Source organism: Zalophus californianus, chromosome 8 (genome assembly GCF_009762305.2).
Source record: "Zalophus californianus isolate mZalCal1 chromosome 8, mZalCal1.pri.v2, whole genome shotgun sequence".
Lineage (NCBI taxonomy): Eukaryota > Metazoa > Chordata > Mammalia > Carnivora > Otariidae > Zalophus > Zalophus californianus.
The window spans coordinates 110,075,520-110,089,763 of record NC_045602.1 but is presented as its reverse complement, the minus strand read 5'-3'; the positions used below and the strand labels follow the sequence as shown (position 1 = coordinate 110,089,763).

Here is a 14,244-nt window from a genome sequence, read left to right as displayed (position 1 = left end):
TCTTTTGGGGTCAGGTGCTAGAATGCCATCAAGTGCCCCTTCCTCCTAAAAGAATGATACAGCCAAAAGTGTTCCTTAGCCCGTCTGCGGCGGATTGGGTGTTCTCAGAGCCCTGGAGAACAAACACTGGTTGGCCTCTGGTATCCACGGAAAGCTTTATTTCTTTAGGGTTTTATCCCAATCAGTCCTTTAAAAACCAAGTAACACAGACCTGGGGGTTAGGGCTTGGGGCTGTGCCTCCCTCCTACTGAGCGCGGATAGCAGGAGGAAAGAGGGAGGGGGCACGGCAAAAGCCAGACGGCTGCAGCAGTAACGGGAGTGATGGCGACTTCACGGAGCCAGCTACCTCCTCTCCCAAGCCCTGGCTAGAGCCCCTATGGCTTGGGGTGGGGGGAGGGCAGAACCCACCCCAGCCCCACCCCTCAGATAGCCTCCCTGGGGGCTCAACCCATTTCTTCCAGCAGGAGACTGAGGCTCACGGAGAGGAGGAAGTGGGACAGGAGGACACAGGAGAGGCAGGGAGGTGGCACAATGAAGGCAGAGGTGAGAGGCCCCTGGACACCCCACCCCCGCCCCCCCCACCCCGGGGAGGGGCGAGGAAGCCACACCGTCACACAGCATTCGGGGAGATGAGGTGGGGCTTAAGGCTGTGGGGCCCCAAGGCGTGCAGGGCCGCAGGCCTCAGTCGAAGCCGTGCCAGTCGCTGTGCTCTGAGTCATATTCTAGCTCAGCACCCACGCACTTGACCCCATCAAGCAGCATGGGTGTGCCGTGGTGTCGGTCTGCAAGGTAGGTGACAAATGAGGATGCCAGGCTGGCCCCTGGCCCCACCCACTCTTAGGAGACACCCCCCCACCGGCCCACCTTTCCTCTGGGCTCTGCTAGGGGGGTGGGGAGAAAGGCACCTGGGAACCCCGGGCCAGGGTAAGGACCCCTTTTTCAGACAGGGAGGGCAGAAACCCCTTGCAGCCAAGCTGGCACCTCCCTCCTCTAGCCAGACCCAAGGCTCGCAAGCTCACCCATGACGCGTGCCTGCACTGTCACTCGCACGCAGGTGCCGGTGCCACCTTCACAGGCTAGCAGCATCTCCTCCTTGAGGACACCCTCCTTGTGTGCCGAGTACTCACACTTGACGCTATAACCTGCCCAGGTCATCAGCACTTCCTTGGTCTCCACCGCCCTCCCCACCCCCATCCCCTGCCCAGCACTCACTGGCCTCAACCTGCCACCAAGACTGGCCACCTCCTCCAAAGGACTAAGGATGGCCCAGGACCTATCCCCCGGGGCTGGGCAAACAGGCCTTGGAAACTTCCCCCTCTTCATTGAGCTCTGTTTCCGGACTGTGGACAACCCCTTTAGGGCTCCAAGGGTCAAACTCAGGTTCCCAGGAGGAGGGCCCATTGATTCCCCAAAAAGGCAGGCAGGGAGAAGGGGTGATGGGGAAAGAGGGACAGGGCAGGCCCTCAGCAGATCAGGTGGCAAGAGGTAAGGGCATGAGGGAGCTTGCCCAATCCACTAAGGGCAAGGTCATGAAGAGGAAGTAGGGGGACGTGAAACTGAAGCTGGGGTGTCAGCCTACTATGAAACTGACACTCTAGCCTCTGGGTGGGGGCAGGGGAGGGCCTAAAGCTGGCAGGGTAAGGAGAAGCAGCCCCAAGTCCAAAGCCTGTGACTGGCGGGTGCTAGGAGGTAGCTGCCCAGGATTCTTGAGGCTCTGGCAGATTTTTTAAGGGCAGGCAGGAGGGAGGGCTGGAGGCCCAGAGCCAGTCCCTCACAGGTGATGCACAGGCACGGGCCAAGAGTGTGAGCCCAGGGACTTCTGTCCAGGAGCAAGGCCTGGGGTATGGGACCTGCCAAGATACCACACTGCAAGCCCATAAAGAGGCCTCATGTCCCCCAATTGCTCAACCCCCCATCCACCCTGGAAGGGGGAGGGGAAGAGGCCCATGCTCTCACTCCCTCTCACATCCAGGCCCTGCTGGAGGAGGGCTGGGGACACACCTTCTGGGATGGGCATGACGCTGAGGAGCTTGAGGTGTAGGCTGGGGACTGGTGCTTCTCGGACGTCCTTGCTCAGCCTGAGCACTGGGGGCAGAGTGAAGGTAATCTCATACCTGTGCAGGATCTTCAGAAAGCCAACCTGTAGCAGGACGATGGAGGGAGAGAGGGAAGCACCTTCACTCTCAGCCTCCCCTGGGGCCAGCCAGCTCCCGCCACCTAGGGTCCTGTGGGCCCCTGCACCTGCTGCTTTAGGGATCCCAGAGGGGGTCTAACTCCCGCCAGCACTCCAGCTTGTCCACACCCCAAGCCCAGTGGCTCCAGGCCCTTTGCCTGAGGACCTCGTCCCCTCAGCTTGCTACTCAGGATCTGTTTCCTGGGCCCCACAGCAAATGGTGGCCCACTTTATAGATGAGACAATGACTGGCTGGAGACCACACAGTGTGGCCAGGGTAAAGCTCTCCTGAGGCCCCCTGGCCACTCCTGCCACATGCGGCACAGAGCAAGCATCTGCCATGGCCCACAAGGGGAAGCTCAGAGTCCCACAAGACAGGCCACTCACCTGCCCCCCCCACCCCTACCAGCACCTGCCCAGAGCCAAGAGCCTGGGCTCAGGGACACTGGTCCTCTCGTCACTCATGTGGAGACAATGGGCAACACAAATTGCACGGGATGAAGGAGATAGATCAGAAAAACAGACACAAGACCAGCTGGGTCAGTCTCGAGCTGGCCCAGCAGCACCACAGTGAGCCCTGCCGCCACTTGAACGTGGACGCCTGCCTGCCCACTCAAAGGCTTGGTGAGCCCAGAGCCCCAACTCCTGGCCCAAGCCATTTCTGTTGTTCACACACAGTGACTGGCAACCAGACGCCGACCTTCACAAGTCCAGCCATGTGAAGGGACGTAAGCTGGGGTGGCTGCTGAACGGGCAGGCTATAACCAGAGTGTGGTCCTGGAGGCTGTACCCTCTACCTCGTGCGCGCGCACACTGGTGTGCTCACAGCTGCAGGGGCCGACAGTCCTGTCCCTGGGGCTTGTTAGGGCTGGCTGCATGAAGCAGTTAGCTCAATGGGACAGACAGACGTCGCTGCATGATACAAAGGTCAGTCCACAGGACTCCCACACTCTGCAGGTGGAGGACACATTTCTCAAGAGGGCTTTCTGGCTATCCTGCCAATGGTGATCCTGTGGCCCAGCTGCACCAGCTGCAGAATTTTTGAGGGGAAATCTCAGAGATGTGCAAAAAACACTCATCGCTGCCCTATTTATAACAGTAAAAAATAGAAACATTCATAATACCAGGAATAGGGAACCAGATAAATCGATGATACATTTAAAGGAATATCAGGCAGAAAATCTCGTGGAAAATTATTTACTGACATAAGACAGCAGACGGTTCACAAGCAAGCAAAGAACAGTGTGTCCGCTGTGATCCCAGCTTTTTGTTTTTGGAAATGAAGCAAAAAAAAAAAAAAAGCAGAAAGAAAAAGCTGAAATGACACACATCAAAATATTAACTATGGTTGTGTCCGGATAGTATGATTGCGTGTGCTTTTAAATTTCTTTATAGTTTTCTCTAGCTTCCAAATTTTCCCTAGCGGACGTCAATGGATTTTGCAATGGGGAGGTAAGGGGAGAGGGAGCTATTCTTTAAAGTTTTGGTTCATTCTGTTAATTCCCTGGAGGAAGTTGTCAGGAAGAGAGCAAGCATTTTATGATTGAGCAGAAATGATGAATCTGGGCCCCTCCTCTCGGTGGTCTTGATGGACCAGATGCCCTCCCCTTGCTGGGGCATTCCTGCTCAACTCCAGAGCCCTGGCTTACTGTTTAACCTGAGGGATTCATTCCCTGTTTCCCCACCAGTCTGTCCCCTCCAGACACTTCCTACTGGCCCTCTCAAGTGGATGTGGGATCTGCCAGGGCCCCAGGCCTTGGAGAAGCTGTGCTGGAGGGTGTGTGAGGCGGGACCACTGGCAGAGGTGGGTGCCCTGCCCAGCAGAAAACATGGGGGTGATAAAGTAAACACTAATACCGCAGAGAGCCTAAAGCAGCGAGAGGTTTGCAAAGGGTAATGCAAGTCACACCTTGTTATCAGCAAAATTAGCCTCACACCTGCGTGACACACATACATTCTTTCATCTCATTCTTGCACCAACTCTATGGGGTGTGAGCTGTCTTCATTTCAGAGAAGGGGAAACTGAGGTAACCTGCCCAAGGTTACAGTGCCAGATTAGCAGGCCCAGACCTGAACCCAGGCCTATGGCACCTCAAGCCTTGACAGCACCTTCCATTGCTGTTGTTGGGGTGACACTGAGAACAACAGCTCTGTTCCACTTATTTGAGTAACATCCTAAAGGCACTCATTTCATTGCAGTCTCGCCACCTCCCACTTTACAGACAGGGAAACCAAGGCCCAGGGCGGGGTAGAGATGTGCCTAGGAAGCCAGCTTCAAGGAAATGGAACAGACAGGCCCAGGAAGCTAAGCAGGGCCAGGCAGGGGCAGAGGGAGTAAAGGTGGATGACGGGGGGGTGGGGGGGGTGCACGTACCTTGACCAGAAAGCTGCTGTCACTCTCCTGAGTGACCATGACCACAGAGTCATGCAGCTTCTCGTCAAAGTGGACATGGCTTTGGGAGCCTTCTGCATCATGGCCGGCTGCAAAGCGGATACTCCGGACTCTGGGCTTGTTGCCTAGGAAGAGAGGAGGAGAGGGCTCCAGGGGCTGCTGGTTTCCCCTATCCCCAGGAAATGACCCCCCATGTCACCCCATGTCCCCCCCACGCCCTATAACTGCCCTTGCCATCACTCAACACCCACTGGATGGGCTCCTTTCAGGGCTAGGCCACATCCTAATGGATACTAGGGGTCATGAGGCTTAAGGCCCCCTACCTTCCCAGTCCTCCCACAAAATATAAGCACTCTGAGAACGGGTGTGTCAGGGATTAGCTATATGACCCCTTACTTAGAAGAGATGAGGCAGATGACAGAGATAAGAAGAAACAGTCCTCCAGACTCTCAGCAAGCCCCAGATAGTGCAGACCCAGCCCCAGGCCTTGGGTTCCAGGTCTATCAGTGCCAAGGCCCCTGCCTGCCCCTCCTGATGACCCCAACCTGAGAGAGGAGGGGGGCAGGGACTGGAGCAGGCTCTATGGGATCTTCCTGGAGGTTGGAGAAACAAAGGGAGCCAAAAACCACACTAAGCCCACCTAGAAGAGGCTCTAAACCTCATCCCTGATCACCAGCAAGGAAGATGGAGGTACCCAGGGGAGCCTCTCAGACCCCTCCCAAAGAACCCTACCCTCCTCTACTTGACCACTGCCCCACCACACACACACACACACACACACACACACACACACACACACACACACACACACACACAGGGGAGCCTCTCAGACCCCTCCCAAAGAACCCTACCCTCCTCTACTTGACCACTGCCCCACCACACACACACACACACACACACACACACACACACACACACACACACACACACACAGGGGAGCCTCTCAGACCCCTCCCAAAGAACCCTACCCTCCTCTACTTGACCACTGCCCCACCACACACACACACACACACACACACACACACACACACACACACACACACACACACACACACAGCCAATGCAGGCCCCGCATGCAACAACACCCCTCCCGCCAGGGCCCACTGGAAGACTTATGCAAACCCTGCCTGGCCAGGAAGGCACTCACCCTTATTGGCTGCAGCCATGGATGCCCTCCCTGCCACGGGGTAAGACGCGCAGCTCCTGGCAGACAGCGCCGCTCAAGCCCAGCAGCCTCCCATACTCCAGGGACACCAGCAGGAGCCTGAAGGGTGGGGAGTCAGGAGGGCAGGGGTCAGGGCCACCCAAGGGCCCGTGGCGAGGGGAAAGCAGAGATGTCCCTTTAGGGAAGACACTAAGACCCAACCCTCTGCTGCTCTCAACAGCCAAGGGATGCCTGTACCCGGGGGGCTTCTGCCCCCCCACTCCCCACACTCCCCAAGAGCCCTCACCCCTGCCTGATGCCCTGCTGACCCAGAGCCTCACCAGCATGTGCTGAGCTGCAGCATCTCGGTGCCAAAGCATCGGTATGGGACTCTTGTACCCAACCCACCTGAGGCTGGCAGGAAGGACAGCCCGGAAAGGAAAGGGACATCACTGGCACTTTTCAGAGGCCACTTCTCATGGTGGTAACTCCAAGGGCTCTACCCTCCTGCAGCGAGACGCCACATTGTCCAGGTTACACACCCAGTGCAGCTGGGACCAGGTCTGAGTCAAGAGTATGCCTGAGTGAGATCGAGAGTGGGGGCCCTCATAAGATGGGCCCTTGGAGCCTCCCTCTGAGTGATGGCTCAGGGCCATAGACAGAACAGATGCCAGGTGAAGGGGTTGCCCCATGGCAACCCACCATTCGGCCTCTGGCCTGATTCTCTGGGCTGGCCTCCTGGCTCAGCTCCCCAAGGGCAGCCACAGGGCAGGGACAGCGGGAGGCACCCCCAGAAAGCCTGTGTGAGCAGCCTGGCCATTGATGGGCCGCGCTGGGACCATCTAAGCATCAAGAAGAATAATGAGTGCAACTGATGAAAACAGATGGAATACATAAAATTCGAGCATTCAGAGAGATTACAAAAAGAGAAAGCAAAATAAACAAACCCAAACCCTCATTTGTCACCACTGACAGTAGCAATGCCCTAACTCTTTACTCTGAAAATTGGCAATAAGAATGGGTGCCTGGGTGGCGCAGTCGGTTAAGCATCCAACTCTTGATTACTGCTCAGGTCGGCTCCAGGGTCGTGAGAACAGAGTCCTGAGTCAGACTTCGCATTCAGCGCAGAGTCTGCTTGTCCCTCCCCTTCCCCTCTGCCCTCCCCGGCCCCAACACACAGGAGCTCTCTCTCTCTCTCTAAAATAAATATGTAAATAATGGGGCACCTGGGTGGCTCAGTCGTTAAGCGTCTGCCTTTGACTTGGGTCATGATCCCGCGGTCGGTCCTGGGATCGAGCCCCGCATCGGGCTGCCTGCTCGGTCTCCCTCTCCCACTCCCCGTTTGTGTTCCCTCTCTCGCTGTGTCTCTCGCTGTCAAATAAATAAAATCTTTAAAATAAATAAAATAAATACACAAATAAAATCTTTTTTTTTTTTTAAGATTTTATTTATTTGACAGAGAGAAAGACAGTGAGAGAGGGAACACAAGCAGGGGGAGTGGGAGAGGGAGAAGCAGGCTCCCCGAGGAGCAGGGAGCCCGACCGGAGCCGAAGACAGACGCCTAATGACTGCGCCACCCAGGCGCCCCACATAAAATCTTAAAAAAAAAAAAAAGAAAAGAAAATTGGCAATAAAGAGAAATAATTTGGCCTGCCCCTTAGCCTTTCACATTACCAAGTCATCCTGGTGATTAAAGGAAAACTCTTCTTTACAGGAGAACTCTCACTATTCAATAACAAAGGAATGACCAAATGCTAAATAATTCTTCGATGGCCCAAGAAACAAAAGCTGGAGGCAGGGAGGCAGGGGATCACTGACCAGGAGGGCAAAAGGTGACAGAAGTAGGACACCTGGCCTGGGGTTTTTCAGGGGACGGACACAAGTTTGCAACGGGGGGGGGAGGGGGATGTGGTGTCAGCCACAGGCACTGGTCAATCTCCTGTCACTCACAGTGGGACAGCCTGAGACATGGAGGCTTCCTGAGGTGAGGCAGCATGAAGTCACAGATCACTGACGAGGGGGACCTACCTGAAATGTCTAACCTGGATCTCAGGAAGTCCCTAGCTCCAGCTTCCTGCTGATTGAAAATGCTGAGGTGAGTGGAACACAGGAAATGACTCCCTGGGGAAGCAACGAAACAAACCCAGAAGGCAGAATGTTCTACAGACAACTGACCCATCACTTTGGTTTTTCCCCCATACTGCAAGAAAAATAAAGGAGCGGCAGTTGATCTAGATAGAGGCTGGGTGAGCTACAGCCTGAGGCGGCCGCCTGTTTTCTATAAGGTTATTGGAATACAACCGCGCTCCTTTGTTTACGTGGTGTCTAAAACTGCTTTTGCACTCAAGCAAAGCTACTTTGAGTAGTTGCAACAGAGACCACATGGCCTGCAAAATCTGAAATATTTACTGTCTGGCCCTTTACAGAAGAAGTTTGCCAACCACTGCTCTAAATTAACAAAGAGACCTAGAAGGCAGGGTACTCGATGGGACGACTGACCTGGTTTTTTCCACCACATCAGCTACAAGAAGAAAAATAAATGGGGTAGGGGGTTTCTAACTGCCTATTTAAAAAAAGGACGTTGGGGGGATAATTGGGAAACGTGAATGGGACTGGATCTTAGGTGGTGACATTAAGAACTAAGAGCTGATCTTGTTAGGTGAGAAATGGAATTGTACTGTACAGAGACACATGTCCTTATTTTCCAGAGATACACACTGAAGTATTTAGAGATGAGTCGCCCATGAATGACCTTGGCTAATCCAAGGAAAGAAGAGAAACCACAGGGTGGCCTCACAGTTGGGGGCTGGGCCTGTAGAGGACATGACCTCAAGGTCTTAGGTACCAAGCTGCCCTGGTACCAAAGTACCAACTCCCTTTTCACCTCCCAGTGCGAGAGAAGCCCACCCAGCCGCGAACACCTCATGGGCAGGGTAAACAGCTCAGGTACCAAGAGTCCCCAGGTAGGAGGCCTAGGGAGGTACAGAGAAAGGCAAGGCTTGGGTCTCAGGTCCCAGGCCAGCACCTACCCCCTCACCATTGGAAGCTAGCTCCCAGGCCCAGGGTACAGGGAAAGGAACTATGCCCTGACTTATCTCTGGTCAGGGCCAATCTGGAGTCAGTCCCAGATAGGCAGGCCCCTTAGCCCTGGAATGCTCAGCCTGTCCTCAGAAAGCCTGGCCCTTGAAGGGAAGCCTCGCCCACCCCACCCACTCCAGCCATCCCTTGAAGCAGTGGATTCAGAACATGTGAAAAATGGCCAAACACAAGGGTACCAGGCCCTCTTCCTACCTCATGCAAAGGCTGCTCCAGCCACACGAGAATGACAGCCCAATGTCCACAAAGTCCCCCCCCGCCCCCCGCTCAATTCCCAAGACACTTCCTGGAGGCCCAGGTGAAACTCTTAACCAGCGGCTGGTGAGCAAAGGCTCCTGGGGTCTCCTTCCCCAAATATTCTGACCTAGGACATGCAGGGCCCCCTCCCTGTCTTCCCCACCAACCCACTGCCTATCGCCTGCCTGCCTCGTCCAGGCCCTCCCTTTGACCAGGAACAATCCCCTGTCCCCCACACCACAGCTTAGCCTCAGTCTCAGTCCCAGAGGACTTTTTTAGGGTAGCACAACCCTACCCCACCCCCTCTCATTCCAAGATAGGACTGAAAATCTTTAAAAGGATCCCCTTTGCCACCTCTGGGATCATTTTATGTTCCCCACCTTACCAGGGCAGTGACTATGTTTTTGCCAAAGCCTGTGTCCGCAGGACCCAGCCCGGCACCTGGCAGGGAGCAGCTGTGTCCAGTTTATACTTGTTCAGTGAATGAATGACCAAACTAAGGGGAACCCAAGGATGGGCCTTGGCTGGGCCCTCGAGGCAGATGTGACATGTCAAGGCCAGTGACTCTACACCGGAAGCTCTCAGAAAGAGGAACTCCCCACCCCACTCTCTTAGCCAACTCTTGCCCCAGAGGGTACTCCCCTCCCCCCATCTCTTAGAGCGTGGCCTCCCACTGGGCATTATTCTGGCCTTGCCACAATCAGTTACTCCCCTTGAGATGGAACCCACTGAGGGCAAGACCAGCATCTCATGCACTGCCCAGAGCTCAGTACAGAGCAGGCATTCAGGCATGCCTGTAACCCTTGGGCAGTGAGAACACAGAGATGGAAGGCAAGTGACTTAAAGGGCCCAGAGGAGGCTGGAAAAAGCAAGCCTCCTTTCTCAGCAGAGAGCCCTGTCACTAGCTGTCCCCTGGGAGCCAGATTCTCATCCAAACACAATTCCTCATCAGAGGCAGGAGGAGAGGGTATCCACTTCCCCCTGCTGCAGCTGTGTCCACAGGAACTGCTAGGTCCCCTAGCAACCCCAGGCCTCCTCCCCTGCCAGCCAAGTCCTGAATGTGGCCCAAGCTGCAGAGGCCCCATAGACACAGCAGGGACATGGTCAGGAGCATGGGCTCCAGAGCCCAGCAGTCCTGGTTCATATTCAGGCAGCATGGGAAGTTACTTCAAGTCTGTGTGCCTCGGTTTCCTCATCTGTACCACAGGAATAAGCAGTGACCTCTTCCTCTGAAGGTTTGGGATAGCTGATACCTGAAGCTCTGACGCCGCTCCCCACTCCGCCCTCATCTTTGCAAAACCAAACCCCAAAGGCCTGGTTTCTGAGGCAACAGCAATTTCAGGGCAGCACCAGTAAAGAGGTTCTTCAGACTAATCCTGGAACAGTCACAAATGGCCCTCGGGGGGGGGCCCCAGGGACTTCAGGCTTCTCAGAAAACAGCTCAAGGGTTGAGGGGCTGCCCTCTCCCTTCCCTTCTCCTGCCTCCCTCCTCCCCCACTCCCAGGCCAGCCGGGTCCCCCAGGGATTGCCAGAGAGCAGACTGCTGAGTCTTCTGTCCCCTTCAACCAGAGGAAGATGTGAGAGTATATATTGTGAGAAATGCCCCCATCCCAACAACAAAAACAAAAGGACGCCCGTCCCCAGCTTAGCTGGGCTGTCAACAGGTCACCCGTGGTACCAGGAAGAGTCACAGGATGAGGTGGGCTGGAAAGCTGGAACAAGGGCCTTGGGGAGCTTCTCTAGCTCTCAGTTACTCTCAGGAAAATTGAAGGAACCTTCTCTCTCTGGGAGACAGAGAGCTGAGGTCCCTCTCAGCTTTAGAGAGAAAGCCTGTTTCAAGGTTACCCTATCCAGGGCAGGGCTCAGCCAGGTCCCGTGGAACCTCTTGGCATGAGAAGGCCCAGGAATATGGCAAGTGAGCAAACAGATGAACAAATGGGAGTTACAGAGAAAGCCAGAGTTCTCAGCCCCCTAGACTCTGGCCCCACAGGGTCTAGCTGCTACTCCAGGCTGCCCACACTGGGGCCCAAGGCTCCAGACTGGAGGAGGGCCGAGACAGTCTGTCTGTGGCAAAGTGGAGCTCCAGAACATGCCACCCTGGCCCTCCATCCCACAGCTGCACCCCTATATCACCTCCCTGCCCTGGAAGCAGCCCCCAGATCCCAGGCACCACAAGCCCAGCTCCAGCTTGTCCTCTGCCTTGTGGCTGGGGGCATGGCCCCAAACTCTTGGGGCCTCATTTATCATTCATTCCTCCAGCTCCATTCCCAACCTGTTCAAGGACTTTCTGAGCCACAAAACTCCAACACCTTCCACCCTCCCGCCTCCGTGGCCCCCATCCCACCCTAGCCCAGGGCTAAATCCTGGCTTAAGCACCCAGTCCAGCAGAAGCACCGTCCAGCCTCTCATTAAAGCTCAAGCCTGTAGGGGTGCCTGGGTGGCTCTGTCGGTTAAGCGTTCAGCTCTGGTCATGATCTCAGGGTCCTGGGATGGAGCCCCGTATCAGGCTCCCTGCTCAGCAGGGAGTCTGCTTCTCCCTCTCCCTCTGTCCCTCTCTCTTTGTCTCTCTCTCAAAATAAATAAAATCTTTAAAAAAAAAAAAAAAAAAAAACAGCTCAAGCTTGTAAACAGAGTTCCCATTGAGACCACACTGACCTGCTGACTCCAGAACCTGACATCGGTCTGGGCACATAGTGTGGGGACTGCTTACCTAGAACAAGGCCTGAAAAGGCAAGACTGGATGTCAGGTGAGGTTGTGGCAGTTTTACATCAACTCTGTCTGAATGTGACTCCATTTCCTCCACCCTCCACCAGGCCAAAAGTGCAAGGATAAGTATGGTGTTCTCTTTCTCACAAGCAGGGATGAATTGAGGAAGAGACTCCCACCATCCCACACCCTGGTGTCTCCCCAAAAAGTGCATCCCCTCAAAACTTCCCATTCCCCCATGCCCCCAGCTTGAGGGTTCTTAGACCCCTCTAGCCTCCAGATTGCCTGTCCCACCCAGGTCTTGCCCTGAGCCTGTCACCTGAAGGCCCCAAGAAGTAGAGGCCAGGCCAGGTTCACAGGGTGGCACTTGCCCCTGATCTTCTTCAGCTCCCTGGGAAGAGAAATGCCCTACCCCCACTTGCCAATGTCAAGGTTCAAGAGGAAAGGCAATCCAAGGATTCTCTTCTCAGTCCAGCAGGGCTCCCGGTCCAGAATCTAAATAAAACCCCTCCTTGCTGCGATGATGGGGAGGTGCTGGCTAAGTCCCCAAAGGCATCAGGGGCCCGGGTTTAGGACCCTGTCCTCTCCTGCCTCCATCCCCGTGGGTGTGGCGCCCCATCACCGCCCCTTTCTCTTCTAGGGGGAGAGATGCAGCTAGACGCTCCCCCTCCATCACACCCCTCCCCGGCTTCTAGGCAGCAGCTCTGTCCCTTAGAGATAATCCTGTGCCCTCACCACCCTCACCTCTGCTGACGCAGGAGTCTCAGGAGCCCGCACTCCCCGACATCACCGCCCTCCTCCCTGAAGGTGTCCAGGCATGAGAGGCTCAGAAGCTACTTGTCCAAGGTCACACAGCGAGGCGGTGACAATAGTGGCGGGGGGGGAGGACTGCTGACAGTGCTGACCCCATTACGCCCCCGCCCTCACTGTGTCACACGTGCCCCCGACAGCGCGCCGCGGAAAACATCTCCGCTCCACCACCTAACGGTCGCCCACGGCTTCCGGGCTGACATTTCCCCAGCTCAGATGCCAGGGAGCACTCCCAGGTGCGGCCCCACAGCGGAGCCGCCGCCCCAGCTCGGTGGGGTCCCAGTTACCGACTGCCGAGGACGGGAGGGGATGCCGGCGAGCGGAGCGGAACCGGGAGATGTCGGGAGGAGAAGCAGTCTCACCGTGCAGGGAGCAACCCGGGGCCGGTCGGGCAGCGTCCACCGCGGCGGCGGCCGTGGCGGTCGCGGCGGCAGCGGGGGCTCAACGCCTAGCACGAGGAGGGAGCCCCACGCCGCCACCGCCGCCACCCGCCTCACGGGCACGCCCCCCACCTCCGCCCATTGGCCGACTGAGGGGGTGGGGCGAGGACGCTTCCGACCAATAAGCGGGCGCCAGAGAACCGCCAACAGGCGTTGCGCCACTGTGTCACGTGCAAGGGGCCCGCGGCTGCGCCAGGCTAGCCCACACCTACCCACGGGCCGGCGAGTTCTCGCGATGAAGACAGCAGGGCCGCCGGGCGTGGCCCGGGGCCAGCGTGGGCCAGAAAGAGGAGAAGGAAGGAGGAGCGTCTAGAATAGTCTCCGCCCGCGTCCCAACTTCAGCTGTGGAGTTTGCACCTCCCGCCTGGGCCCCAACTCGGAAGGGGGCTGTCCTGGCTTCTGTTTTGTCGAGCGGCCGTAAGGCGGGACTCAGAGATAGTGGGGCGGGCACCTGAAGATCGCCTTTCTCCCTAGGCTTCCAGGCCCGCAACGACAATCGATATGGGCCTCGCTAGGTCCTGTTCCAGAGCTGAGGAACCCGCCATCCTTCCCACGCAGTAACCTCCGGGTTTCAGCCTCCTCCCCTTCCACCCATCCCCCTCCTCGGAGGAAGCGCTCTCGCGCTGACTCGAAACGCGTCCTGGGAGGCCGGCCGGCCCGAATAAGCATCAGAACAAAGAAGGCACGCGGGATGAGCCTCGGGGGACCGCAGCCTCCGCTCCTGGTCTCCATGGAGGCGGTCGCCATGGCAGCGGGAGGCGCCTAGCTCAGCGTGGCGGGGTGGGGTGTGGGCCCTTGCGCAGAGCCCGGGAGCGAGAGGCGTGGCCCTAGGGTCTTTAGGAGTTCTAGTCGCCGGCCGCCTGGCGGTCCTTTGAACAACAGTCCCCTCCCCCGTTTCACAGGCCGTGTCAGGGTCCCTAAACTGCCTGCGGGGAGCCATCCGTTGCACGAAGTTCCCTCCTTCCGATCAATGTAACTAGGGGAGAGATGGTATGGCGGGGCTTAGGGTCGGCTTCCTTTTAGAAGGACCTCGGTCCAAGGCTCCTATCCTCCACTTGATCCCTGTGGTCCCTAACCTATGCCATGGTGTCTGGTCTCCTCACTGTTGGCAAATTAATCTTCCTAAGCTATTGTTTCCATTACACCTTCCCCTGCTCCAAAACCTCCGTGTGCTGGGACTGTCTCCAGCAGAGCTTCACAAACTTTTTAGAAGCATTTTGGGTGATTCGTGCGCGCTCTGGCGTT

General features: G+C 56.6%; 1 protein-coding gene across 4 annotated transcripts; it reads right to left on the bottom strand.

Moving 5' to 3' along the window:
- Window positions 1–116: 116 nt before the first annotated feature.
- Window positions 117–13,078, bottom strand: C8H20orf27 (chromosome 8 C20orf27 homolog). 4 transcript variants are annotated; one of them, XM_027621775.2, is made up of 7 exons: window positions 12,922–13,069; window positions 11,698–11,764; window positions 5,713–5,829; window positions 4,548–4,690; window positions 2,002–2,140; window positions 1,020–1,142; window positions 117–782 (listed from the first exon to the last, which is right to left on the bottom strand). In XM_027621775.2, the coding sequence occupies exons 3-7, from the start codon at window positions 5,729–5,731 to the stop codon at window positions 682–684; spliced, it is 525 nt and encodes a 174-aa protein (XP_027477576.1). In that variant the 5' UTR covers window positions 5,732–5,829; window positions 11,698–11,764; window positions 12,922–13,069; the 3' UTR covers window positions 117–681. The 4 variants fall into 4 exon arrangements, with proteins under 4 accessions (XP_027477576.1, XP_027477577.1, XP_027477575.1 ...); XM_027621776.2 differs by lacking the exon at window positions 11,698–11,764 and adding an exon at window positions 6,051–6,216; XM_027621774.2 differs by lacking the exon at window positions 11,698–11,764 and having other exon boundaries at window positions 12,922–13,078.
- Window positions 13,079–14,244: the final 1,166 nt, after the last annotated feature.